Source organism: Rattus norvegicus, chromosome 5, assembly GCF_036323735.1.
Source record: "Rattus norvegicus strain BN/NHsdMcwi chromosome 5, GRCr8, whole genome shotgun sequence".
Taxonomy (NCBI): Eukaryota; Metazoa; Chordata; class Mammalia; order Rodentia; family Muridae; genus Rattus; species Rattus norvegicus.
The window spans coordinates 117676922-117702655 of NC_086023.1; the positions used below are offsets into that span (position 1 = coordinate 117676922).

Consider the following 25734-nt stretch of genomic DNA (forward strand, 5'->3'; position numbering starts at 1 on the left):
GTCTCGAGTCTTCAGCTAATGAATGACAGTGTGCAAGATATGTTTGCTTTGTCAGGAACTTCTCAGGAAGTTAAAATGTATTTTGGTTGGGGATTTAGCTCAGTGGTAGAGCGTGCTGGGTTTGGTCCTCAGCTCTGAAAAAGAAAAGAAAAGAAAAAAAATGTATTTTAATGCAGATATTTTAAAAGTACATTTGACTGAGGACTAGGGAGAGGGCACATTGGTAAAGCGACTGTCCTGAGAGTGTGAATTGGATTTTCAGAGCCATGTAACCCACCAGACCGGGTAATGTAAGTCTGCGATCCCAGTGCAGAAGTAACTGGATCCCCAGGGTTTGCTGGCTAGACAGTTTAGCCTATGTGGTGAGTTCTGGGCCACCGAGAGGCCCTGGCTTAATTAAAGTGGAGTGGTTGACACCCAAAAGGTGACACCTGTGCTTGTCCTCCGACTTCTGCACATGCTCACACATATCCCCCACACAAACATGCACAGCTATGCACACAAAATGCATTTTATAGATTTTTTTAGCACTGTCAAACTTCTCAACGTGATGACACTTTTATTTGAGGTGTAAAACCCCTTTGTGCAGGCTTACATGAATACTTGTCATGTGTAAAATTCAACTGAAAAATTCGAATGGGGTCTTGTTGTTCAACTGCTGATTATGTAAGGCTGTAACCTTTTTATAAGCATGCTCCTAGTTTTCCTGTTGCGAAAACGAACAAAAAAATATTAAATTCACTCATTATTGAAGGCAAAACACCTAACTTTATTCTTAAGCATTAGGGATGTTTAGTCAAAAATATATTATTAAAAGGCCAGGTCAAAGAACAGAAGGCTATGCCATTGATAAGAATGAGGTTTTTCGCTACATAATTGTACATGATATTTTTCCATGGTAAATGCTAAATAGAAAAGACTTTTAAGCCTTACCATTACAAGTTTTACTTCCTCAGGAATGTGAAATACCAACCTCATACTTACTGTAGGTGAGCTTTTGACCTCTAAGTGAATTATCTTCTAAATGCCTCTGGTATGCAGATAGACATAAAAGAGATTTTTTATTGACTTCTACAATGTGACAGAAGCATTTCAGAACTTGTTCTGTCCTTGCTCCATGACCTGGCACCATATTCGTAGGTCGTTCTGACCCAATAGGTAAACCAAAGACAAAGCCATAAGGAGCAAAGCTCAGGCACGGTGTTCCGCACCGTGTCTATTGCTCTGAGTTAATAACCCCTCGACATACTCGTCTGTTCATTTCCTAAGGAGGAGATGGCTCCCCAACTGCGTATGTTACCAAGTGCGAGGAGAAATGCTGAATGTTCTCAGGGTGCTGACAGTGACATCCTGGCACAGTTACTTCCAGCCATAGTGACTGTCAAGTTCACTTCACCATCTCTGTTAGAGAGTTGGGGGTGGGGTCTGAGTGACACCATGTAGTTCCTAGTGACAAGTAGTGTACACCTATCAAGGGCTGTGAGTTTATACCACCAGCCAGTATCATCTTTTCCTGAGAAGTGCCCCAGCATAGATCTGATATCTTTGTATTACTTTGGGACTCCAACTCTGCACTGTGGACCTCGCAGGCCCTAAAAGAATGTCTGTGAAGGATACTGTCTATCAATTTCAAAGACTGGATCTACTCTCTATTTTCTAGAACTGTGCACAGGGCCATGGGCAGCAGTGGGCTGAGTTTTCAAAAGGATAGCTTCTTTGTTTCATCTGAATTTAGGCATTTTGTTTTAAAAGTCAATCAACTGAGCCGAGCAGGACATGATCACTCCGGTCAGAGCCATTTGTGCATTATGTCTTTGCTTTGGTGACAGAATGACATGGTCCTTAGGTGGGAGTCATCCATACGTTGCCTTTGCCGGCAGTGTGGCAGTTGTGTTTGCTATTTTGTTTTGTATGCGCTTTCTCTAGAAGGGACTGGTCACACTCTAGAACAGTTATATGTACTCCATGACTCCAATTAATATGCATGATTATGCCCTCAAGAAAAACTGTAAGTGACCATAAACCTTATGCTCAGGAGAAGCTATCTATATATATTTTTTTGACCTAGTGTTCCTTTAGCTGTGTTTCAGAAGTACCAGTATTGGTTAATAATCTACAACAGAGCTGAAGTCAGGAGGGACGGTCCCACTGGACCTATTGGGAAAAGCTTAAGATTGGGAAATGGAACTTTGGCAGGCACAGGTCAAAGGAAGCTCTGAAACACTGGCCCCACAACCCTGAGTAGCCTGCATTTCTGCCAGGGTGAGCGTCTTCAGAGTCTTACTGCGTACGGAGAATCCTCATCACCTCTGTGACTTAGCATCCTTTTAACGTGATGGAATGGAGGCCTGGGACTAGACATTGTATTTAGTTGGAGCTCTTGAACTCAAGTTCCTGAGTTCACTCAAGAACTTTGGAACTTCAGGCATAACATTCAGTAACCCCGGGTCCTGCCAGGCTGTCCATGGAATGTTGATAAACATTGTTACGGAGAAGAACTGAAGCCATTTCTGAGGTGTTCTCACGAAGTCTCTGGTACATGGAAACCAAGTAAATGTGGATTTCCCTCATGCTCAGTGCCTGCCACGGCAGTCTCCTGGGGATCCGTGCTCAGTTCGTGACTTCGCTCTCCCATGCCAAGTGTATTTACCACATTGTTTTAGCTAATTAAAATGGAAGGCCACAGAGACCTAAACGTGCAGACACATTCACTATTTGCTCTACCCCCTCTTCGGGATGCTTGAAAAGCACATACATCGCCGCTCTCTTTCTGAGTACGTTGCAGCTGTACGATGTGGTGACATGCTGGGATATTCTTAGGAAAACGTTTGTCGTTCACGCTCGTGTACGAACATCAAGATATCTGAGAACCCACTGAAATGACACTTGGTGACTTATCTTTGTGAATATATTTCCTTTCCTGGGAAAATGGGACATGCCATTATCTTTCCACAGAGCGATAGGTAGAGGCCCTAAAAGTTTAACATTGGTCCAAGTGAAAACTTTCTGCTTGCCTTTTACCCCTCCAACTATGTAAAAGTTGCTTTGATATCCATTAAAGTCTTATTAATATGGTGGCTGGGGTTGAAGGTTATGTTTTATTCTAGTGAACACCAAGGCTATACAAGCATTCCATCCCATAGAGGACCTGGGAGTACACAGGGATAGGAAAAGCACAGTGTAGAAGACCCAGGAGGCCAACAATGAACACATTGTGTTCTCCACTTTACAAATAACTCTAATGTAAATACCGTTAATACATTGTTGGGTCATGCTTTTCTACTGGTCAGCAACGGGAAGGTAGTAGAGGGTATCTTATCGTGTTGATGGATGGACCCATTGTGATTTACACACAGGCTGAAATGGTTAACGCCTTGAGAGTTGGAGGTGGAGGGTTTTGTTCTTAGAATGTCCAACCTTACTGGAAAGGCATCCCCTCACCCCCAACAAAATAGACATTTCGTACTTGGTTTATGTTCATGCCCATTGTGCTTGAAACATTGATAATAACAGACACAGGATTGCTGAAAGTGAATTTTAATGGTAGTTTCCACATTAAGAAAGTAGTCTTTCTGGTTCCTAATGCAAATAAAGGACCCAGCAGAAGCCCTGTTGCCTCTTAAACAGTTCTGATAGCTTCTGCGGGCTTGCCCTAACCATCCAGCGTGTGAGCGGTAACTCTGGTGCTCAGGACAGTTCTGGGTATCATTTCTTTATTTCAGAACACGTTCTGAGTATTATTTCGTTGCTCTGAAGTGTAAATGGCTGGGCTTTGCTTCAGACATATTTGTTATGTTTCATCCAGAGGAATAATTGAGGGAGATCAAAGAACTTCAATGATTTTATAGCAGGCCCACCGCTTCAGAAATGGTGAAGGTCAAATGCGAGTCTGGGCTACTTTCCCCCAGCCACATGATCTCTTGTGGTTTTGCATGTAGCATGCACTGTAAGTGTTTGCAGTAGAACTGCTATCATAAGTCATGTTTAAGGTTTTTACATGGAGTTGTATTTTAATGGATTTAAAGAGATTTTGTTTTGCTTCTGCCTGGACACTGAAAACTCTGAACCCAACTCAGGCAGCTTCCGACTCTCATCTATTATTGAGAACATCAAAAGTCAAAACAGGAAAAGGCCAGTTCTGAGCTTATTCTATATCCTTACTATACCTTGGTTATTTTAAATTTCTTCTAAGCAATGCTGACTTTATTCTTATCAACTCTGTTACAAGTAAGTCACTTAGGAAACCATCGAGGAAAGGATACACCCCAAACCAAACCCCCCTTTCTTTCCATCTGGGAAGGTGACGTCAATTAAACATTCTCTGAGCAAGGCCACATAATCTTTCAGACTCTGTATACATATTGATGGCCTATAATTTGTAGATCTTTTTTTTCTTGACTTTACAAGAATATCATGATAAAGAGTAAATTTAAAAATAATTTTATAGCAGTATTTTATTAACAGTGTGTGTCTGCTGTACCTCTGAACTTCCTCAAAACACTTGGGACGATCACAGAATATGTTACGTAGTAATTAACAGTGTCACAGACACAAAAGTATTACTGTTTCTAAAACATATTGCTATTGGTATTGAATTTCGTAGGGATGCTTTGTGCCTATAATAAAAGTCTGTGTCACGTTCTATTTTTAAATTAATGATAAAAACTTGCCTATGTTTAAAGTGGGAAAAGTTCTCCCTCATTAGGTCCAATCCCATTGAAAGAAGAAAATAGAATTAGCAAGAAAAAAATTCAGTAAAATTATCTTGGAATAAAGTTATCAAAATTTTACTATTTATGGGTTTAGTATTCCAACTGTGCATTGCATGTGTGCTGACTTGTATACATACATACACACATCTACATACATGTGAGCACACTGGAATTCTGTGATTTTTTTTCCGGAAAGTAATGGCTACTCCATGGTCATCTCAGTAACTGTAGCATATGATGTGGATGTTCTGTTGTTTGGGAAATTCACTCTGTGGCACATATGGAATTTCTAAAGTGTTGCTTTTTAACTCATGTGGCAACAAATACTCACGTTGTAATTATGACTATTAGTACAGGACTTTCTATTCTAAAATCAGTATTAACGCGTGCTTTAGTTTAAATGAAACTAAATGATACCAAATCAATAGCTTCTATTTTATCAGTGTTTATATACTATGTGCACAGCTGGTACACAAACATATACGGGCAAAACATTCATACACACAAAATAAAAGCAGATAAATCTAAAAGCCATTTCTTCTCTGGTTACTAATTTCAGTCCCAAAACTCTCTTGAAGCATTCGCTAGTTATATAGGTTTGACATGTATTAATAACCTAATTATTAAACTTATGACTGACTCATAAAAAATACCTGGCATTTTGCATTAATTTTAAAAATAGGACAAGACATAAACTTGCATTTGGGGGTGGTCATTACCATATGCATGTCTGCTTGAAGGTCAGAGGACACCCGGAGCATTGGTCCTGGCCCTGTACTTCGTTTTAAGCAGGGTCTCTTGACTGCCTTTCTGTTGAGTTTGCCAAGTTAGTTGGCCTGTGAGCTTGTGGGGCTCCTGTTGGTTCTGTCTCGCTTTCTCTTCTCATTGCAGGACTAAGACTGTTGGCATTGGCACTGTGGGGCTGGCTCTTTGACATGGGTTCTGGAGATTGAAACTCAGGCCTTAATTCTTGCATAGCAAACACTTCTACCCACTTAAGCCTTCTCCCTAAAACCCACATTCCTTGACTGCAAAGGGGAAAGACTAAAAATCTTACTATATTAAATGATTATAATTTTATAATAACATTCCTTGTCCCATTTCTCACTTTAGCTTTAATAACAGGACAAACGTAATAACTTCCCTTTGGTGCAGTAGAGGAAGCTGTGGGGTGTTCCACTCGTCTTTTGCCACCAACAACATGCGGCGTGTGTGTGTGTGTGTGTGTGTGTGTGTGTAGGTCTTTGTGCATGTGCATGCATTCCCCCCCTGCCCCCATCCATTGCCTCCCTGTCCATCACAGAGCATCTTAAATGCCACTAGCAGGCATTAAGCCGTCCTCTCCAATTTGTGGGTTTGTGGCCTAGTCCTGCAGCAGGCTTTGGAGAAGTTGCTTGCCACCTTATTATAACATACTTAAACTCAATAGCAATTCAGGCCTTACTGGGTGTTTACCTAATTTATTGTGGAAATGTGGTATTTAGACCATTGATTAAGTGAAGTTTGTCAGTACAGTTAAAAGAAATTAGAGACACTATCATTGCTAAATCACTTCACAATTCAAAGAAGTATTGTAAACATATGAATCCATTTAATTATAATAGTGCCAATTATAAGAGAAATTGTAACGCTGAGAACAGTGGCTTTTATGTAATCATAATAATGCCATGTATTTATCTTGGTTTGGCAAGTTGGGGCTTTCTTTAATACTTGGCTTTGCCTAAATAGACTGTGGTTTGCTGAAACCCATAATAACCCCCCACCCTCCAATTTCTTATTTCAGAAAATACTGAACAATAATCACAGGTTATGAATGCTTGATGTATGCATGGCTAGGAAGTATCTGTGAGGTTTAAAAGTGTTTTCATTTACATCCTTCCATTGGCTGAAAGTATAAGACAAATAAAAATCCGTGCGTTAAATATTCCCATCTTTTCTCACACAAGTGCTCGCAGGCTGAGTATAGTCAGAACTTTAATTGTTGCTTCTTGGTTTTGTTCATTCGATTCATATCCTTAAGTGTCAGTTGTAGCATTCGATATGTCATCTGTTAAAAACTTACCGAGGACTTCAAACATGCCTTCTGTAAAATGTAATATGAATACATTTAATATTTGAGGGTTGGCAAACTCCATTTGTAATGCTGAGGTCAAGTATTACCTGTTAGAATAACAGTTTGCAAAGCATGAGTGAAAAATGACCTTTTCTACTTAATAAAACTACTTAATAAAATTACTATTATTACTGAGGGAAAGGTGCTATCTAGTGGTATAAACAAAATCACTCAGCAGTTGGAGTCTTACTGCACATTACTGCCAGCCTTTCACTTGCTTCCCACCTGCTTTCAGGAAGGAAATTTACTTCAGCCACAGACTGTAGGCTCAAGGAGACGAAACCTCACTGTTGCTAAGCAAATGAGTGAAAGGCTCCAATTGGAACTCTACTTAAAGGAAAAAAAAACTTCTAAACATTTTGTATCTTAAGGATAATTTCTCATGGACACTTCGAACTTATTTATCCCTAAATTAAGGTTCACGGAAACAATGTGTTAAAAATTAGCAGCCTGAAAGGGTTAATATTTTTATCACTTGAAATTTGATATAAAACTGTGGGCAACTGATGACATGGCTCGGAGTCCTTGATTATTCTTTTCTCAATAAATAAGAGTGGCATACAGTTAATTTCAGCACTGTAATTGAGCAATGCATTCTGGGAAGTTGAAAAGCACTGTAAGATGAGGAAATGTTTTAGGGACTAATCATGAGAAGAAAGGAGCCTTTCATAGCCCGTATGATGGTGTTGTCAGAGCGAAAGGCAGATAATGATTCGGTAATAATGGCACATTGTGAATATTTAAGCTGAAAAGATTTGGGCAAAATGAACAGACATTGTTGGTTTGTTAAAACTGAACATTTGGTCTTTAGGCTTTAAACGCATTCTGAACTCAGTACAACATTTTTATTCAAGATATTCTCTAAAACGGGATACTTTTTTGAAAGTTATAGCCAACACCACCACTAGAAGTTTTACAACGATCATTTGTTTTAGGTTTTTTTTCCCCTCTAGAAATGGTTGCAGCAGGCTCTCTGTTTTGTTACAAAGAAGCTAAAAAAGTTTGGTGTGTTCTTTCTTATATGTCTTTTGAAAAATCTAGCTAAGGGAAGCAACACCTTGAAAGAACATTCTCACAGGAATGATGTGAAACATTGAAGCAATTCCAATTGTGAAAAAGCGAGGCATCTATGCGCTGTTTATAAGTTTCTCTTTTGCAATTCGTAAGGGTTTTGCAGCTGGGAGGCTGTGTATCTTGTCTTGCCTCCTCATTGGGTATTTTCAACCTGTTTGTTTTCATTCTAGAAACATCTGTGAAACGCAGGTTTATGCGACTTCATTTCCCACTTGGGGTGAGAGTTACCAGGAATGTGTTCTGGTAGCTTCCTTTAGTATAGAAGAGCTTTGAGTCCAAGCTCTCCAAGTGTGCTCATTTTAACAAAGCCGGTAAAAAGCTGTGTCTTATTTTACAAAATGTAGTATGGACAAAGCATCGCTATGTTGAAGTTTTTTAAGATTTCAGAATGTGGTTCTGTTAGACAAGAAAACTTTGGGAATCACTCTTAGAACACAGTTCAACCTCCATTACACCCAGGGACCTTTCTCTTATTATATATCCAAATGTTACAATGGCAGAATTAATTTCAGTTCTGGCATTTTTTTAATAAATATGCTTTTCATGTATACTTTCACATGCAAAGAAATGAAACAGATTTCTGAGGCTACACAAATGGTTTTTCTCGAGTAAGAGCTGATTACTTATTAGAAATGGGCTCACAATTTAAATCCAAATAACTTTTTTTATGTTTCTGTTCTGAGATTTTTTTTTCTGAAGAGAAAAAAAAATGTCGCCCTGTGTTTACGCTAACATTTGCTTTTACCCATATGCTTCAAATCTGTGTATTTGCTTAAGCAAATACTGTTTATTTTTAGAACAGTTTAATTTTTCTTTGTAACTGGAATTTTTAGCAGTAATATTTTTTAAATTGAGTTAAATAAAATTGCCCTACTTAAAGGACATTTTCTTCAGGAGTTTTGAACTGCTAAATTCTTTATTACCATTAGCTGAGACGAGTTTGAGGGCAGGAAATACTCCAAAGGAAAAAAGTAAAGCCAGTTACCAGGCAAATCTGCTAGGACCCAAGTATATTCTTGTACTATTGTTCCAAAGGTATTTTTATGAAAGGTACCATTTATGGTCCTCACAGAAGGGCCTTTCCTTGTGCTTCTAGAAGGAGGAAAAAACTTTGATGTTGACCCTTTATGCGACTAAATATATAAGTACAAATTAATGTATACTTTTTCAAGTTTGACAAGGAGATCAGTGGTAATGTAAATAGTAATATGAAATGAGGTTATGAAATGAGGTAGATCTACCCATTCTGAGTTTTGGAACATGAGGTGAACATTTCAGACTGTATTGAGAGACTTTCCCAGGTTTATTACTGACTTTCAGAGTCTGTAGGACACTGCAGTTATTCGCCGTAATTTTTCTTCCGAGATTATGAAATTCTCACTTGACATTAGGGAGAAATTTTATTTAGGAAGGCACTGGTGATCCCACCCCTCCTCCACATCTCCACTCCTCAAATTCACATGGCCTACCCAGTCAACTCTGCAGGTCCTCTTAGCTTTCCAGGGAGACCAACTAAAGCTTCCTGCACAAAAATTACTCCAGGAAAATTCCCCTTACATTTTATCTTAAGCAGTTTACCATCCATTTGAGAGAGCCTACTGTGTGAGAACTGGGATTCTTCTTTCCAAGCCCAGATGGTCCTTGCCTAATATGAGGAGAAGAAAACCTTGAGGTAGAGCCTGTATGGGGGAGGAAGGAAGTTTTGATGCTGAGAAAAAAAAAAATCACATTTTCCTTAGTGAGATATAAAACAATAAGGCAATTAGACATTATGTTTAAATCGTGGAAATAAGAGGTTTCAATTAAATTTTCTAAAAAGTTATTAAATGAGTTGTCTTGAACTTAACTCTTCAGTGTTTTACTTAAACATTTTTATTAAAATTTAGCTCAATTTGCATTTACTTAAATCTGACCTTTAAGTTAATGTTAACCAAAATATTTTTCTCACACTTTTGTCCTTTTTTTTAATGCTCAACAGCAGTGAGAAAGAGAGGGAAGGAAAAGGGGAAAGGAGAGGGAGGGAGGGAGGGAGGGAGGAAGGGAGGGAACGGGAAAGAGGGAGAGGGAAAGAGGGAGAGAGAGAGAGGTGCATTTGCTGTTGTTTGTTCTGACATACATTTAAAAGACTTGGTCATGCCACTCCCTCTGAGACAGGCTCAGTACATATTATGTGTCCAAGGATCTGAGGCCCTGGTTTAGCATAGCAGGAACTACAGTTATTTGGACACAGACAGAGTCCTTTCTGGCCTGTAACTCTTATTTATTTACCCTCCCAAACCGCACTTTGAGAAATGATGCCCTTTGGTCTTTCATCTGCATTTGGGTGCTGAAACACTGTTTTGGCCTCTGTGGTGAGAATCCTTTCCCCACCGATTGCTGCCTATCTCGTTCTGACCCCTAGTCTGCTCAGTCTCCGTTTGGGTGCCAGGAACACTCAGAGGGGACCTGACCTCACAGCCAGGGTCCTCACCTCGGCTTGGCTCCTCCACACAGCCCACTGTGACTTACTCTCAGGACTTCACACTGTGTCCTTGGAGACAGCAGTACCTGGAATGATGCCAAGTAGGCGAAAGGGTGTTCTAATAATGCTCCGAGGTGGCACCACTTGCTGATCAAGAGGACAGGGTGAGGGTATTCAAAATGTGACCTGCATTGGTCATTTCACGTGGCTCTGAAGCCCCTTCTTATAAGGTCTCCATTCCTTTCCCCTGTTGTTCTCAGCACCCGGGAGGCTTAGTCTCAAGCTTTTCTGTGACGTTGTTGTTACTACCTAGAAACAGACGATTATTGTCAAGATTCACAGCAGAGGACTTTACCGAACACCTCTGCTTTAAGTCTGCACCATTTCTCCAAATGTTCCCATGTTGGCTCTTTCTTGCCAGCACTTGGGAGACTAAAGCTGGAAAATCATGAGTTTGAGGCGAACCTCAGCTGTGGAGATTTATAGTCCTTTTTGGGCTGTGGAGAGAACTGTTGTCTCTGAAATAACAAACAAACATCCCATGAAGAGGAATCAATGGGAAGGTTTTAACCTAAAATTAAGCATTTGCTAGGATAGCATTGCATAATTTTCTATGCACTTAGTATCTTTGGGGGGAGATTGGCGTGAGTAAAGCATGGGCAACTGTAGCAGTGTTTTTTTTAACGTTTTTTCTTATCTTCAAAAGAAGGTTTGCTTGTTCTCATCTAAGACTGACCTCATAGTAACTGAGGAAACACAATGGTTCTTTTCTACCAAATATGTATGTTTGTATCTTTGTACAAGTTTTAGATTCGTGAGTGTGTGCAGTCCCCACTGGAATGAGAGATAAAGTTATTCCAGTGCTTGAGCTATGCTGTGCTAAAAAAAATAAAACACTTTTTAAAAAACATACTAAATGCAACATCAATTCTATTCTAACAAGTAGACTGTAGTAATTCCAGAAGATTCAGCACAATTCATTAGATAAATGGCTTGCAATCTTAACAGACCATAAACATATATTTGCAAATTATTAAAAGTGAAACAAGGTCCTGGGTGTAATTCATGCAATCAAATTAGCTAATGCGTTCATTGGTGCTATGATTTGGAGGTAGGAGCTGCATAGCACACCTAGGCAAGTGCTCTACCACTGAGTCACTCAGCCCCAAGCTATTACTATGTTTCATATGCCCAGCAAAAGAAATGAATTGTTAGACATCCGGCAAAGATAAGCGGAGAAAACTCCAACTCTGGCAGAAACTGCTCTTTGTGGACTCCTTAATGTGGTGTGTGCTATCCTTACAGGAGTGTGTCGGGCTGGGGTTCCTCAGCCTAAAGCCTGCCTCATGCTATGGACCATTAGTGCCACTTGGGAAGGAACATGTGCCTCAGTAGTTAGCACTTAGGCTGTGTTTTAACAAGTCTCCAGATATGTATTTACATGATAGACTATACTGACACCTCTCAGTGTTATCTGTCAATCACGGTTTAATAATGCTCCCCGATACTGGGTTCGCTTTTATTGTCTCTCTATTTATTTTATATTTTCAGGAATTTATGGTCACCTGTCCCCTTGCCAGCCTACTGAAAGCCCACACAAACCTTGGCTTCCCAGGGCTGGAAGGGGTCTTTCAACCCTTGTGAAAGAGAAGGGCAGAAGTGAGGGCAAAGCCAGTTGGAAGGGATCGGCAGAGGCGCCTCCTCTCACGAGATGCTTTCATTATGTGCTTGGCAGCCACCTGCCTCCATCTTTTTATTTTCTTTTTTAGCGAAAGGATTTTACATCAGCAGATATTATTAAAAAGATTTTATTTAACATGCAGACGCATTTTGTGCGCAAGCGACGGCTTGCTCAAGAGTCTAGGAAGGCTTCGTGGGAAGAGCGCAGCAATCTTAGCCATATGTATCGGGCAGGTTGCCAGTTGTTGCCAATATGCCCAAGCCACCTGGCCGCGCACTCAGCCAAGTGTGCCACTGTGACCAGCCGGCTCGAACCTCGCTGCCTTTCAGAGCTTAGAAGCTCCGAAAGCCGGAGCTGTACTGTTTTGCCCCGCTGCCAGCGGCTCCCACTCCCACAAACTGCGCAGCCACACTGACCGGTGACTCACAAACGCCCATTTTCAAAGGAGCTCTCCCTTTGTTTAAGGCCCATTCACTGGTGTTGAACCCATGCCATCAGATGAGCCTGGAGATACTCCCTGGAACCTTCCCCCATATGCGGTAGACAGACACAGCCTGGCTGGCTGTTCTGGTTCCCAGCCTGTAGCGACGGGGTTTGAGATTCGGCCTCGCCAAGATTTGGGTTGGTTTTATTTGCCTCTGGTTTCAATTTTTATTTTGAGTGGTTCTGACTTTTAAATGTTTGGAAACGTCTGTTCATTTGCTTTTCCTCTTTTTTGTTTAGCATAGAAATCGGTCGAGTTGTTTCACAATTTATTTATCAAGCGTGATTTCATAATCTTTGGCAATCTAGGTCAGGCACAACCAGGGGCAGGCAAGATCTGGGCATAGGAACTTGAAGACTGGTTCGTTCCTTTTGCAAGCCGTAGTAGAGAAAAGGGTTACACTAGAGGTGGTCTGCCCTCTGTGAACAGAGCATGAGAATTGTATACACGCCTGTTTCCCTTTCTACCTTGGCTCCCAAGAAACTCAGAGATAAATTTAGTTCTTAACCTCAATAGGTGCTTAGGCATGATTCTGCTCCCGTTATGTGTTTTCTTCACGTGTGTAGTTTTTTGTTTATCTTTCTACCTTTTGTGGCTATAACTTGGGTAGAGGTATATTTAATATGATCATGAACCGTTAACTGTTTTTTTTTCAGAAGGTAGATAAGTAAATAAAACTTTGGCCTGCCTAGCTGTGGCTGCTGTGTTTCAGGCTGTTCTAGGATAAGCAGGTGTCTGAAGAGATCTGTGGCAATGCACCACAAAGGGTACATGAGCCTTTGGCCTGGGCGTGCTGTGATCTCCCGTTTGCTCCATGTAGGTTCGGTCTAGCCTGCCTTCCTCTCTCCGAGTCAGTGGCCACCATAAGCTGGATCTTGAGGATCTGTTTTGGCTCCAGTTTAATCAGTCTGGATGGATATTACTGACTAAGCTGACTCATTCACTCTCTCATAGAGAGGCTTCAGACTGCTTGATGATCCTGAAGATTTAAAAACAATATTTATTATAATGTCCCCTTTTTATTAAAATTATCAAACCCTTCAGGAAGAGCATGCAACTGTCGTCGAAGTGTGTTTCAGGAGCCCATTTTTCATCCCATTAATAAGGCCTGTTCAGATTGTAACATTTTGGCCAGTGTCCTGTGACACGCTCAACAAAGGCTGGAGCAAGGTGGAGTTGTACCAGCAAACAAGATGGATAGTTGGTGCCGGGGGAGGTGTCCCTGAGGGTTTCTGCAGCCTGTCAGAGAGGCTGCAGCTGTAACCACCCATCTGTGCATGCTTGGCTTAGACCATACTTCAGGACTGAGTGCTTACCCTGAGGAAGGTGTTCAAAAGAATTCACGGTATCAGTCAAATAATAATGCCCCGAACGTGACAGGACTAATGTGTGTAAAGGAAAGTTCCTGTGGTCCACAAACTGTTTACCTTTTGACAGATCTAAAGTTCTAAACCCTTTGCAGCATTCATCTTACTGTTTGTGTTCCTTGATTATAGTGAAAAGGAGTAGTGAGCCCTCAGAAGCTCTGTCATGCATAGCCCTAAGCATCTCTGTCCATGGGTAGCCTGAGTGTCTCTGTCCATGGGTAGCCTTGAGTGTCTCTGTCCATGGGTAGCCTTGAGTGTCTCTGTCCATGGGTAGCCCTTAGCATCTCTGTCCGTGAGTAGCCCTCAGTGTCTCTGTCTATGAACGTCTAAAATCTGTCATATACTAGACCCAGAGGCACATCTTAGAGAGTCTTCCCTGTCCACATCCTGACCTTGTGATTGAAGCTTCCTGTGTGTATCTGATCCTGAGTAGTATTGCCTTGATTATTTGAGGATTTATTTTTCTTTGAAAAACATTTGTGTGAAACAAGAAGCTCTATAATTCTGGACAACAAAAGGCTGTTAATTATTACTGTTTTGATATTAATTATTTGAGCCTTTAAAAGGACCCGATAAGAATCTATTTATAACCAAGAATGCAGACATCCTTCACAAATGATGTAAAATCATCTTCTGTTAAATATAGGGGAAGAATTAAACATATCACATCAGAATTGTCTGAAACAAACCATCCATGGAGTAAAGGTTAGATATTTTAAAAGGTTTGGTGGGGTTTTTTTTTTTGTTGTTGTTTTAAAAATTTCTTAATTTTGTAAGAAATTTTGTGTAAATTTCTGTGGAAAGCTTTACTGATTTTTACTGGGCTAAATGTAACTTAGAGATAGTCTTGGGAAAGTATCATGCGGCTTCCTTCTCTAAAGCCTCCCTGCTTACTCTTCCATATATTGTTAGAAGAAATGCTTACATTTCTATTTATGTTCGAAGTTTCGTGTGAGATTTACAGGTGAGAATTTTGTATTGCCATCTTCAATATTTGCCCAAACACAGAGGACCTGACCCACCCTTGCTGTCCCAGGCAAGATCTCACAAAGTGTTGTTTTATAAAAAGTCACCTTGGCTCTTACTAACTGGCATCTGCCCATTGAGCAGAACCGGACTATTCAGCCACGCACTGTCTCATTGACGAGCCACTATTGATTCATTCACTGGGCACCTAGAACCCCCACCAAAGCCGGTGAATGACGGGGCTCAGGATCAGGAGCCTGTGCCTTTCTTTTCTCCACAGCCTGTGCGCTTATCAGTCTTACAGTCTCATTTTCTGGAAGAGAACAAAAAAAGCTTTAAACGTTTGAGTTTTCTACCAAAACCAAGAATGCTGGCATGAAAACCTTGTTGGAAATAATTTCAAGCAAAAGGCATTTGATAAAATTTGACACTGATTCCAAACTTTCAAACATTGGTTGAAATCCAGCCACAAAGAAGCAAGTATCCAAATGACGATGCTGCCACCATTTACATTCCGTAGTGCCATGGGCTATTGAGGCCAACGCACTAAAGTCAAGAGTAAGGCAGAGATGGTGGTTGGTGTTCGGTGCTCTGCTGGAGCTTCTACGAACAGGAAGTGAGTCGTGGATAACACACGCAGCCTTGGAAAGAACGAACGGCCATCTTTATGTTGGCCACTACTGACACAAAGTGCTCAACCTTTTGGATTTATTATTAGAAGAAAAATAATATAGCAGAATATCTAGTTAAAAAGCAAACACCCACACAGTAAACTTTAATCCACTAGCTGTCGCCAGCTAAGAAGCTGTGGTAGAGAGAAGATGAAAAGAACGAAATCAGGAAAGCAATATGAGACAGAAAACCTTCAACTAACCAGGGAGTAGTTTGAAAATCCAGCCGTGAAGTGGGTGTGTTTCGCTAAGGAGGGGGCATGGATGGTCACAGGTGACAGCTAACAAGACCACCTGCAGCACAGACAAGTCAACCCTTTCTCCTTTAAGTTCCATATCCAGTCGCCATGGAGTTCTGGGGGGGGGGGGGGTTCCCTCTTCCTAGCGTGAAAACCAGCTATCACCTTTGTGAGTCCTTCTCTGTATGTTCTTTTCAGCCTAGCCTGTTTCCAGACTCCTCTGTTTGCCCCCATTCTTTCCACGCCATTCATCTCTTCGTTACACTGTTGCCAAGGTGATCTTTCCAAAGAGGAATTATCACTTCCGTCTGGCACCCTCTGTTGGCTTCTCATCATCTCCTGTAGAGGATCCAACCTGGTGCTCCGGTGCCACCATGGAGAATACCACGTTCCAGCTGTCTGATACAGTGCTGTTGGAATGCTTTCATTTCCCCCAAGGTGCTGTGGGTGTCGGGGCCTTGGAACTGCAGAATCAGTGTGGTGTGTGCATGTGTCTCTTTTCTGCTGAGGAAGATCTCCACAGCCTGGAAGACTCTAGCCCTTCTGAAGTTTTTAGTTTGAGCATGGAGTCATTTGGAAAACCCTTCCTGACACTCAGCATATGGGCCCTTTTCGCATCTTTTCTGTGACAATTCTCACAGTCTGTAGTGACCGTTGAACTTCACTGGATGCAGACTTCCCTGTGTCCCTGGTAGATGACTCCGGTTGGAGCATGGTTGGTGCTCAAGGTTATTTGTTGAAATGTATACTTAAAAAAATCATTTTCGAAACAAAGTTGCTTTTCTGAGAAAAATTTGCATGGATCTAATCATTTTCAGGGGTGACTGCTTCATAATTTCATGGTTGTTTTTTGACCTCTTAGAACCTAAGCAGTGACCAAAGATAAAACTTAGTATCACACAGTTTCGTGCCACTGCTTTAGCCTGACTGTTTTTTCAGCCAGAAAGTTTCATGCATTAAGGTATGTTTGTGTTTCCATGGCCTGTGCTAATTGTATCTTTCTGAGATGTTTTGTCTAGGTCGAGGGCTTCAGTTTATTTGCTGACACCTGAAATCATATAAGGAGATTTTTACATTGACTAATAAATGGTACAAAGTCATAAATATGTAAGCTTCAGATCCATTAAAATATTTATTCAAGTTCTCTTATTTACTCAGGGCTCAAGTTGGTACAGCTGTATTTCAGAAAGTTATAAAATGTCTTAGGTTCTAAGGAGACGGCCTAAGGTAGAGCTGCTCACCTGACAGGGACATCAGCCTGTAACTAAGTAGCAGGGCCTTTTAAGGAGGCCTGGCAAGTTCCCCACTGTGTACATAAGTTTTAGCGTTCGAGTGCTCTGCCAGACCTGCTCACCCACCAGTGATGGGTTGATTCATCACCAAGCCTTGGAGTTTCATATACTAAAATCAGAGTTTAGAAATTGGAAAATGCAAGGTCCATCTCCAGGATAACCTCTTTAATTGCACCCTTACTTTCTTAACGAGGCTATATGGGAAACAGTAAAGCCTGGCTTTGGGAGGCTCCCATGTTTTGCAGGCATTCCACAACCACTAATTACTCTATGCTCCCAAATATTCCTGTGTGATTGGGTTATACTCCTTTAAAGGAAAGGGGGGAATTAAGTCATAGATCACACATGTACATATTCATGTAAATCAGAGTAGAGAAACGTTGCATAAAATTTTATTGCCACTAGTTTGAGGTGACATGTTATAAGTGGCAAAGCCACAGCGAATTATTCAGGTCATCTCAACTAAATGCCAATAAAATGGTTTTCCCTATACCACCATCCAGCATTCTGCCTATGCAACACTTTTAAAGAGAGCCTATTTTAAAATTTTCCAGTGTGGTAAAAAGTTTTTATTGGTGCCATATTTCCAACTTGCTGGCCTGTAAATATTTATCCTATTAATATAACACAACATTTTTTTTTAAATTCACAGTAGGGGACCCTTTCCGAAAACATCTTTCTTTGAAATTTAGTCCATTTTTTTGATGCCTGAAGTATAGTTTTTAATGTTTTATTTTTCCCCATTTCAAAGCCAAATGTGGCTTGCCTCATTCCCCCAACACCTTCATGGGCATGTACACAAGACAATGCAATTTGTACTTTGTTCTAAACTCTCGCCTTTCTTCATAAATCCCTCAGACTCCTAACGTGGCTGTGCTAGGTTTGAACTCAGGATCCTGCCCCTGCTATGCAGGCACCACTCAGCAACCTTTCTGCTTCTGCCTTATTGTTAAATTCTGATGCTAAACTTAACTAATTGAGCTCATATTATCGTCTCCAAATTAGTTCCAGGCTCCCAGGACATATATTCAATGCCTTCGTGTTATGATTGCGTTTTTATTTTTTCCTTCCTCCTTGCCTCCAGATGTGGAAGGACTGTTTACCCTGGCTTTTTTCTAAGCTATCCATTGGCTCTTAAAGATGATTGACAGATCAGGAAAGACCCCCATCTTATTCTCAAATTACTGTGTGCATACAAGTCACTTGGCAGGCATCATTTAGGAGGTGGAATTCTCAAGCCTCTAATGCAAGAGAACCAAAGTACACCTACCTCTAAGTGGAGACAACTCAGATGCTGGATCACAGACCTGAACTGAGGAAGCAAGCTTATGGGAGTTGGGAGGAGAAACCACTAACTGGACACTATTGTGATGCTATGATAACTATTGCAGAAGTTTACTGGTACCCATGTGGTCCAAGGGTTTAAGAATCACACACGGTGCAGCAGGATGTACAAAGACCAAGAAAACCAGAAGGGTGAGGTACCGAGTCCTTAATCCAAACAGAAGAATGAACATTCGAATCTAGAACTGGACTGAAGCAACTATAGCATAGTGGGCTTTATCCTTTAGAGCCAATTCTGTAACTTTCCTGAACCTTAGCTCCTCTCTCTGTAATATCAGGGTGACAGTGACTATTACCCAAAGACTCTGTGCTGGCCTGAAGGGAGTTCAGGTATAATTGGGATTCTTGGATCTACTCAAGGGTGGACATGGGCGTGGGGCAACAGAGTCCCAAACCAGTCTCGTTCGATTGGTCTCAGTAATTGCTTAGCACGGTGTGTCATTTTCCTTGGAGAGTCCGTAGGTAAATGTACAGAGAGCTGTGGAGACTCTGAACTTGTCTTTCTCATTTAAAACAGTCTGGACGGGGGGCAAGGGGGGGGAAGGAAAGTGATGACCTCCCTTTCCCATGCTCCTGAAAGCCTAGCATGCAGCTTTGCGCACCTGGTGCTGGCCCATCCGGCATCCAGTGGGTGTGTGAGCACCGCCTCTCCCAATAGCTCTTCTGTGACTTGAATGCTTGTCCTCCTCTTTGTCTCCACTCCTCTCAGGCCACATTGCCTTTAGTAGCCTATAGATAGTGTCATGTAAAAGAAATTAATCCCTCAGACAGGCCCAGTGGTTAGCTGCAGCCTCAGCAGCAGATGGGGCATTTAAGGCAAAAATAGAAAAGTCTATGCCTTTTGTTTAAGCAGCCTGTGAGGCTGTCAAGGTCCTCACAGTCTTGTCAGGCTGCTTTCCTGGTCAGGGGACGGAGGACTCAAATAACTGAGGACCGATTCCCAGCCACCCCAGATGGCCTTCTCTCTAAAGGCATGAAGAGACACATTTTCTACTGTATGTTTTAATGTTTCCTTCTCTGGCTTGCTCGCTTGTTTGTAAAGGCAGTTAGGAGTGAGTTGTTTTCCTTAAAATACAGTGATCGTGATGGCCATACCATCAGATGTCTGACTTTGGTTCCCTGCCTTTGAGGTTTCCTGGGCAGGTCCTATCTTATTCCTGATTATGGTGTTGCTCCCTTTACCAGACTTCACTGTGAAGAAAGACGGTACAGTTGCTCATACACAGTGGGTGGGCACGAAGAGCCGTGTTTGTGCAGAGGGAACAACAGAATAAGGTCGAAAGCAGTAAAAAGAGGGGGTGGTCTATGGTCTTATCGTTGATTTTTAAGAGAGGATTGGTGGGTCAGCTCTGCTATTCCAGAGACTCCCTCCTCTTGTAGATCTGTGCTTGACACTGACGTTTTGTTTTGGGTCATTGTTCTGTTTCCCAGGGAAGAAGACAGAGCCCAGACCTGATCTATATTGGGCAAGCAATTTGCCAATGGCCTGGCGATGAGATTCACAGACCAGTGGGAGTGATGTTTTCTCCTTGCTTGGCCTGTGAACCTCCCTCCCTTCCTTAGCACTCACCTCATGAGGAAATCTAGGGATTGCTTGTATATTCTGCCATGGATGCCGTGCACATTAAAGACATCTCGTGATGAGCAGATGATCGAAATCCAACTCAGGGTAAACTCACCCTTTCATCTTTTAACATCTATTAGAAAAATAATGGTGGGAAGACAGGGCAGGGCCAAGTCATCCTCTCTAGATGAGAGTCAGTGTGTGAAAAGCCTATTACATAGAGATGACAAGCAGGATAGGCACTGGAGGGAGCTCCTGGACTAAGAGGCATTAAGCAGAGGCTTGATGGGAGAGTAGTGAAACTGAATTTCATGACATATGGGACAAATGACCATGTGCTTTGCAACTGTAAGGCAAGTGTTTGGTATAACTTTTACATCGTGTCTTTTCTGTGATTCTCTGAAGTGTGTCTAAACCACAAATCACAACCTTCACTGAGCCCTTAGGTAGATACTAAAATAAATAAGAAAGAGACGGAGAAAAGAGCATCACCCAAGCCTACAAAGAAGTTATGGTTTTGTCTTCATCCAAGTTTTATTTATGTTTGTTGGGAGACAGGGCCTTTCTCCCTATGTAGCCAGCACTGACCTCAGACCCATGATCTGCCCTAGCTTCCTGAATCCGGATTACAGTGTGCCAGCATGACCGCCTCACTCGTATGTTTATATCCAGGTGCATATGATAGACTGAGGGAATCAATGGATACACACCCAGAAGCTTCCTTCTCTACAGCAGTACAACCTAAGCTCCTATGGGGTGGGCATTTTCATCCCCAAACCATTGCCCACAGTGCTGAGTGAATGATACCAAAGCAGTCCTGACCTCCACCCTGCCAGCGATGTGACCGTTTCTAGTCTGTATTATGAAATCCCAGACTTCCATGCAGTGTTTGAAATAAAAACCTCCCCCAGCTCTATAGATAAACACATACTACAGTTTTCAAGTAGTTTTATTAAAGCAAAGATACTGTATGAATTACTCAGATAACTGACTGATCAGTAAGTGCTTTAGTGTCTGTCGAGGCTGAAATATTACATCTAACTATATTAAAATATCAATTCAGAAAAAAAAACTATTTTTCTTCTCCCAGGCAGAACAGATAAATAGGAACTATCAAAACAGCCTTATTATTTATTTTTAGAAAAAAATAACCAGAATAAGTCCAATTATTTTGATATCAATTGTATGGTTGCCCCCTACCATACTTTATAAACTTTTTAAATGGTGAAACATTCTGTAAGTTCTTCACACTTTTATTTTTTCCTATGACTTCCCTAAAGATCTTGATTTACTGGGACCCACTGGTGGTGCTGGGATTTCCCGGGTGTATAATTGACCTCACAGTACTCATATACCTAGCAAGCGGGTATGAGACTTAATTAGTGAACAGCGGTAAAGCCCTCAAGAGAGTTCTGAGTCAGAATGAAAGTGCATTGTTATGAATCAGTATTACTATTGTTATTATTTTTAAACGGCTTGGAGTCGTCTCTGAGTTTAGCAATAAAATAAATGCATCTAATAATTCTTTCTATGTGCATGCTCTGTGGTCATGGGTTTCACAAATTAAATGGGGGACTACTTGTAGGATATGATTATAATGATGTAAGGAAATGATCCTCAACCAATTCAAAATTATGTGATTAAGACCCCAAGGAGCTACGGCAAGCAGCCTGGCTTACTTCTCTGCTTGCTGTTGACCCTCTGTGCATTAATTTACACGAAAGGTTAAAAAGTGAACTCTTACCACACTAGCAAAGTTTGTGTGTGGGGGTGTGTGTGTGGTGTGTGTGTATGTGTGTGTGTGTGGTGTGTGTGTGGTGTGTGTGTGTGTGGTGTGTGTGTGTGTGTGTGTGTGTGTGTGTGTGTGTGTGTGTGTGTGTCTGTGTGTGTGTGTGTTTGGGTTAGAATTTGAGTTTCTGGGATTTCCTATCTGAGAGACAAAGAAGCCATTTCAGGTATGGTTGGCCTTATAGCTTTACTTTCTATAAGTAGTGGAGTCATCCTTTTTACTTTATATTTAATTTGAAGTGGAACATGGTCAGCTGTCACCTGGACAGTCGCAGGTCCACTCCTGTCCCCTTCTGTCAAGTAGCTGCACTCTGTGTATACAAGGTTGTGCTGCACGTCCCTGGAGAAGCAGCTTCCACTGCCAACTGTCTGCTTTCAGCTTGAATTATCTCAGGCAGACATCCTGGCTAACTGCAATGCAAGACGAGGGACTCAGGCCTGGGAAGACCTAGGTTTGGCAGCCCTAAGCCGGGGAGCGAAAAAGAAAAAGGAAATTCTATCTTTTCTGGTGCTTTTCCCTTCTTGGTTTTCCTAGTCAAAATCAATGGTGTGGTCGATAGCTGGCTTTGACTTGTTCCCTGCATGCTGAGTTTTCCTGATGTAAACCTTCAATGTCTGCGCTTCAGACTTTGTGTGTCAGGAAAGGCTTGATGCTGTCACAGCCCTCCTGGGTTACATTTTATTCCCATGGTAGCCTTTGTAATCCAAGAAGGGAAGCAGAGATCAATTTTTATACCATTTAGTTGTTGAAGAAATTTTTTTTCTTCTGCCAGTTGACGATTCTTACAAAAACCAACTATATTTATATATTTTTCTTTAAACAGCAAAAGTGGGTAAAATGAGGTCTTTGTATTACTGAATATTTTGAAATGAAAAATAAAAAATAAAAAAAAACAAAAAACAAATCAAGTCCTGCCCTGAGTTGTTAAGATGCAGTTGGGAATTTTTCACATTCCTTTCCCATGACAGACTGACACGTTTAATTTAAATGTATCCATTTGGGGAAACACTTAGTCATCTCTACAGTGATAGATAGTATCAGGGTGGCTACAGTGAGCTCTGTGCTCGTGTGGGTTTAATGCATATCTGACATTATATGCTGGGTTTTATGCATACTGGTTAATTCTGAAAAAAGAATAACCATTATATATGATGTCTGCTCACGAGTTTCTGTTTTCCTTTTATTTCTTTCTGTGGACTCTCTGATGGTCTGGATCAGTAATTGCCGTTTTTCTCTTCTAAAACTTGCTTCAGTTGCCTGTGTTCCTCCATTCTAACATTCATTCTTCAATATAATACTTAACACCCCACTGCCATTTTCTTTGCATTGCTTAGCGTGTGACCAGTGAAGCTAAGGTGATAAAACCGTTGGTAAAGTTTATTCAAGTTTTGAAAGCTGTTTCTTGGTGGATTAAAAATAGTTTGTAAAATCATTCAGAAACGGGGGCTGGAGACATTAACCATTAGCTTAATGGTTAGGAGCACATGCTACCCTTGCAGAGAACCAGAGTTCAGTTCCCAGCACCCTCACTGGACTGCTATTAACTGTATCTAACTCCATCTCTAAGAGGATGAGAAGCCCCTGGTGGTCAGAGGCATCTGCACTCATGTGAGCATACTGTTACACACACACACACAGACACACAGACACACATACACACACACAGACACACACAGACATACACACACATGCACATGCACACACACACAGACACACACACATGCACATGCACACACACAGACACACACATATGCACATGCACACACACACACAGACACACACACATACACACTCAGACACACAGACACACACACAGACACACACAGACACACACACACAGACACACACACAGACATACATGCACATGCACACACACACAGACACACACACATACACACTCAGACACACAGACACACACACAGACACACACAGACACACACACACAGACACACACACAGACATACATGCACATGCACACACACACAGACACACACATACACACACAGACACACACACACAGACACACACACACAGACATACACGCACATGCACACGCACACACACAGACATATACACACGCACACACACTTAAAGGTAATAAAAATAAATCCTTAAAGTAAGAAATTAGGAAGCAACATCCTACAAATTCTATTTCTTTAAAATACTAAATATATTTATTTGAAATAACTCAAATATTTGAATAGCAATACCTTAGAAAGAATATTAGAATCAGGCCTTATCCTCAGTGTTACATATCAATCATGTTGTATTAATTGAAAGGATTTGATATAATCTCATAAAGAAACAGGCAAACTCCGGGCTTTCCTCTGTACTGAAAATCTATCATTCATGTCTTCCATTACTGCACTATAATTATGGTAAGTGAAGCAGAACGGGATCAATAGAGCAATTTATCAATGCATTCCAAGCCATCCTAGCATGGTTTACGTCATATCACTGCAGATACTGTCACTCAGCAGAGAGACATTGAGTAGTGTAACGACGTTAGGCTGACCCATTTCAGCATAATGTCTTCCTATGTAATGTTCCAGTTCTGAGCATGATTTAATGAATTGTTTCACTTTGGATGGTATTATATGAATTAGAATATTTCCTGAATTGAAATAGGTCCAGGCTTCAGGTTTAAGAGCCCTGCACTAATGGGAACCCTGTAGCTGATGCTGTGTCTTCTCCCATCCCTGTGCCTTTTTATCGTACCTCATTGGAGCGAGTGGATAAGCCAGGTGTCTAGTACACCCCAAGGAGCTCCAATGTTTAAATAAATTTGTGGCCATTTTATTTAGTGACTCCAGTCTTTTATCTTTGAACATCACAAAAGTTAGAATTCTTTAGGCTTTATTGTCACATTTATAATTTGGCAATAATAGTTGGCTAATAAAAGATTAGTTTGGATTTTTTCCCCAAAAGTATGAACAATATGGTCTTTTTATCATAAAGCTTTTCCCCGTGTTGATATAGAATTATTAAATATTCATAACATTCAAAGGAAGTTACTGAATCGTGCCATAAAGTGTTATTTATTTCAGTATGAAAAGAGATATTTTCGGATTGTAGGATTGTCATTTTCCTTTTCCATATGTTGTAAAATTTCACTCACTGTCATCTCAGTTAATTCACTAGTATAGAATGCTGTACAGGTTTTATAATGATGTCAGTCCCAACGGTGCACAGTTAACCACTCGTATTTATAGTTGTTAGACATCAAGAAATGCTTTAAATGATAATGCAGAGGCATGGGTATTTTATTTGTTTGTTTTTTGTTTTTATTTAGTTAAATACTTCAAAATTAAATACTTTAAAGGGTGAAAGAATGAAGCTGAAGGTAGCATTGTTGTTTTGGAAAAACACCAAAATCTGCAAGTTTTTCTTTTCTTCCTTTTAGATGATTCTTAAAAGTTATTGTTGGGGTGAGGGGTGGGGTTGTCTCTTTACCCAGGGAGAGTTTTGTACCAAGTGGCTGAGACTTCCCTGACCTCATGAGATAAGACCATGGGTACAGTCTGTGACACTCTGTGGCCATCGTCTAGAATCTAGTTCACAGCTTGCCTTTGAACACACCCTGAAACATTTTGATAATAATTGTGGGTTTTGTGGGGGCGGGGCATGTCTGCCTTTCTTTCTCTTACCTGGTAGGAACCTCCAACATCACCTACCAGCTCGTCTGCAAAAGGCTTAAGGACACAGCCTAGCAGCTGCATTGCATAACGTGTGTGTTTTACGTTAAGGAATTTGAGATGTCATTACCCCAATGAAGATGTAAATTGTTTTGTTGGCAAGCTTTATAGGAGGGTTTTTGTTGTTGTTGGGGTTTTTTTTTTTAACCTGATATCACATTGTATTGGTTAGCATGGACTATTTTTAACTAGCATTCTATTTAAACAGTGTCAGCGAGTTCTGAGAGCTTGCCAAACAAATTCTCAAAATGGTTGCCAAGCTGTAAGATGGCTGCCAAGATC

The 25734-nt window shown here is 41.0% G+C and overlaps 1 protein-coding gene across 10 annotated transcripts in view; it reads left to right on the forward strand.

Moving 5' to 3' along the window:
* The window catches only part of Nfia (nuclear factor I/A), a 538386-nt gene that overhangs the window by 317916 nt on the left and 194736 nt on the right, over nt 1–25734 (forward strand). Inside the window, exon 1 of one of the 10 annotated variants that reach the window (XM_039109302.2) lies at nt 9970–12662. The exons of the other annotated variants lie outside the window; for them this stretch is intronic. Within the exon in view, the coding sequence (XP_038965230.1) occupies nt 12530–12662 (133 nt within the window). The 5' untranslated portion in view covers nt 9970–12529. Of the gene's footprint in view, nt 1–9969; nt 12663–25734 lie in introns of those variants that run through there. 10 annotated transcript variants of the gene reach the window in all.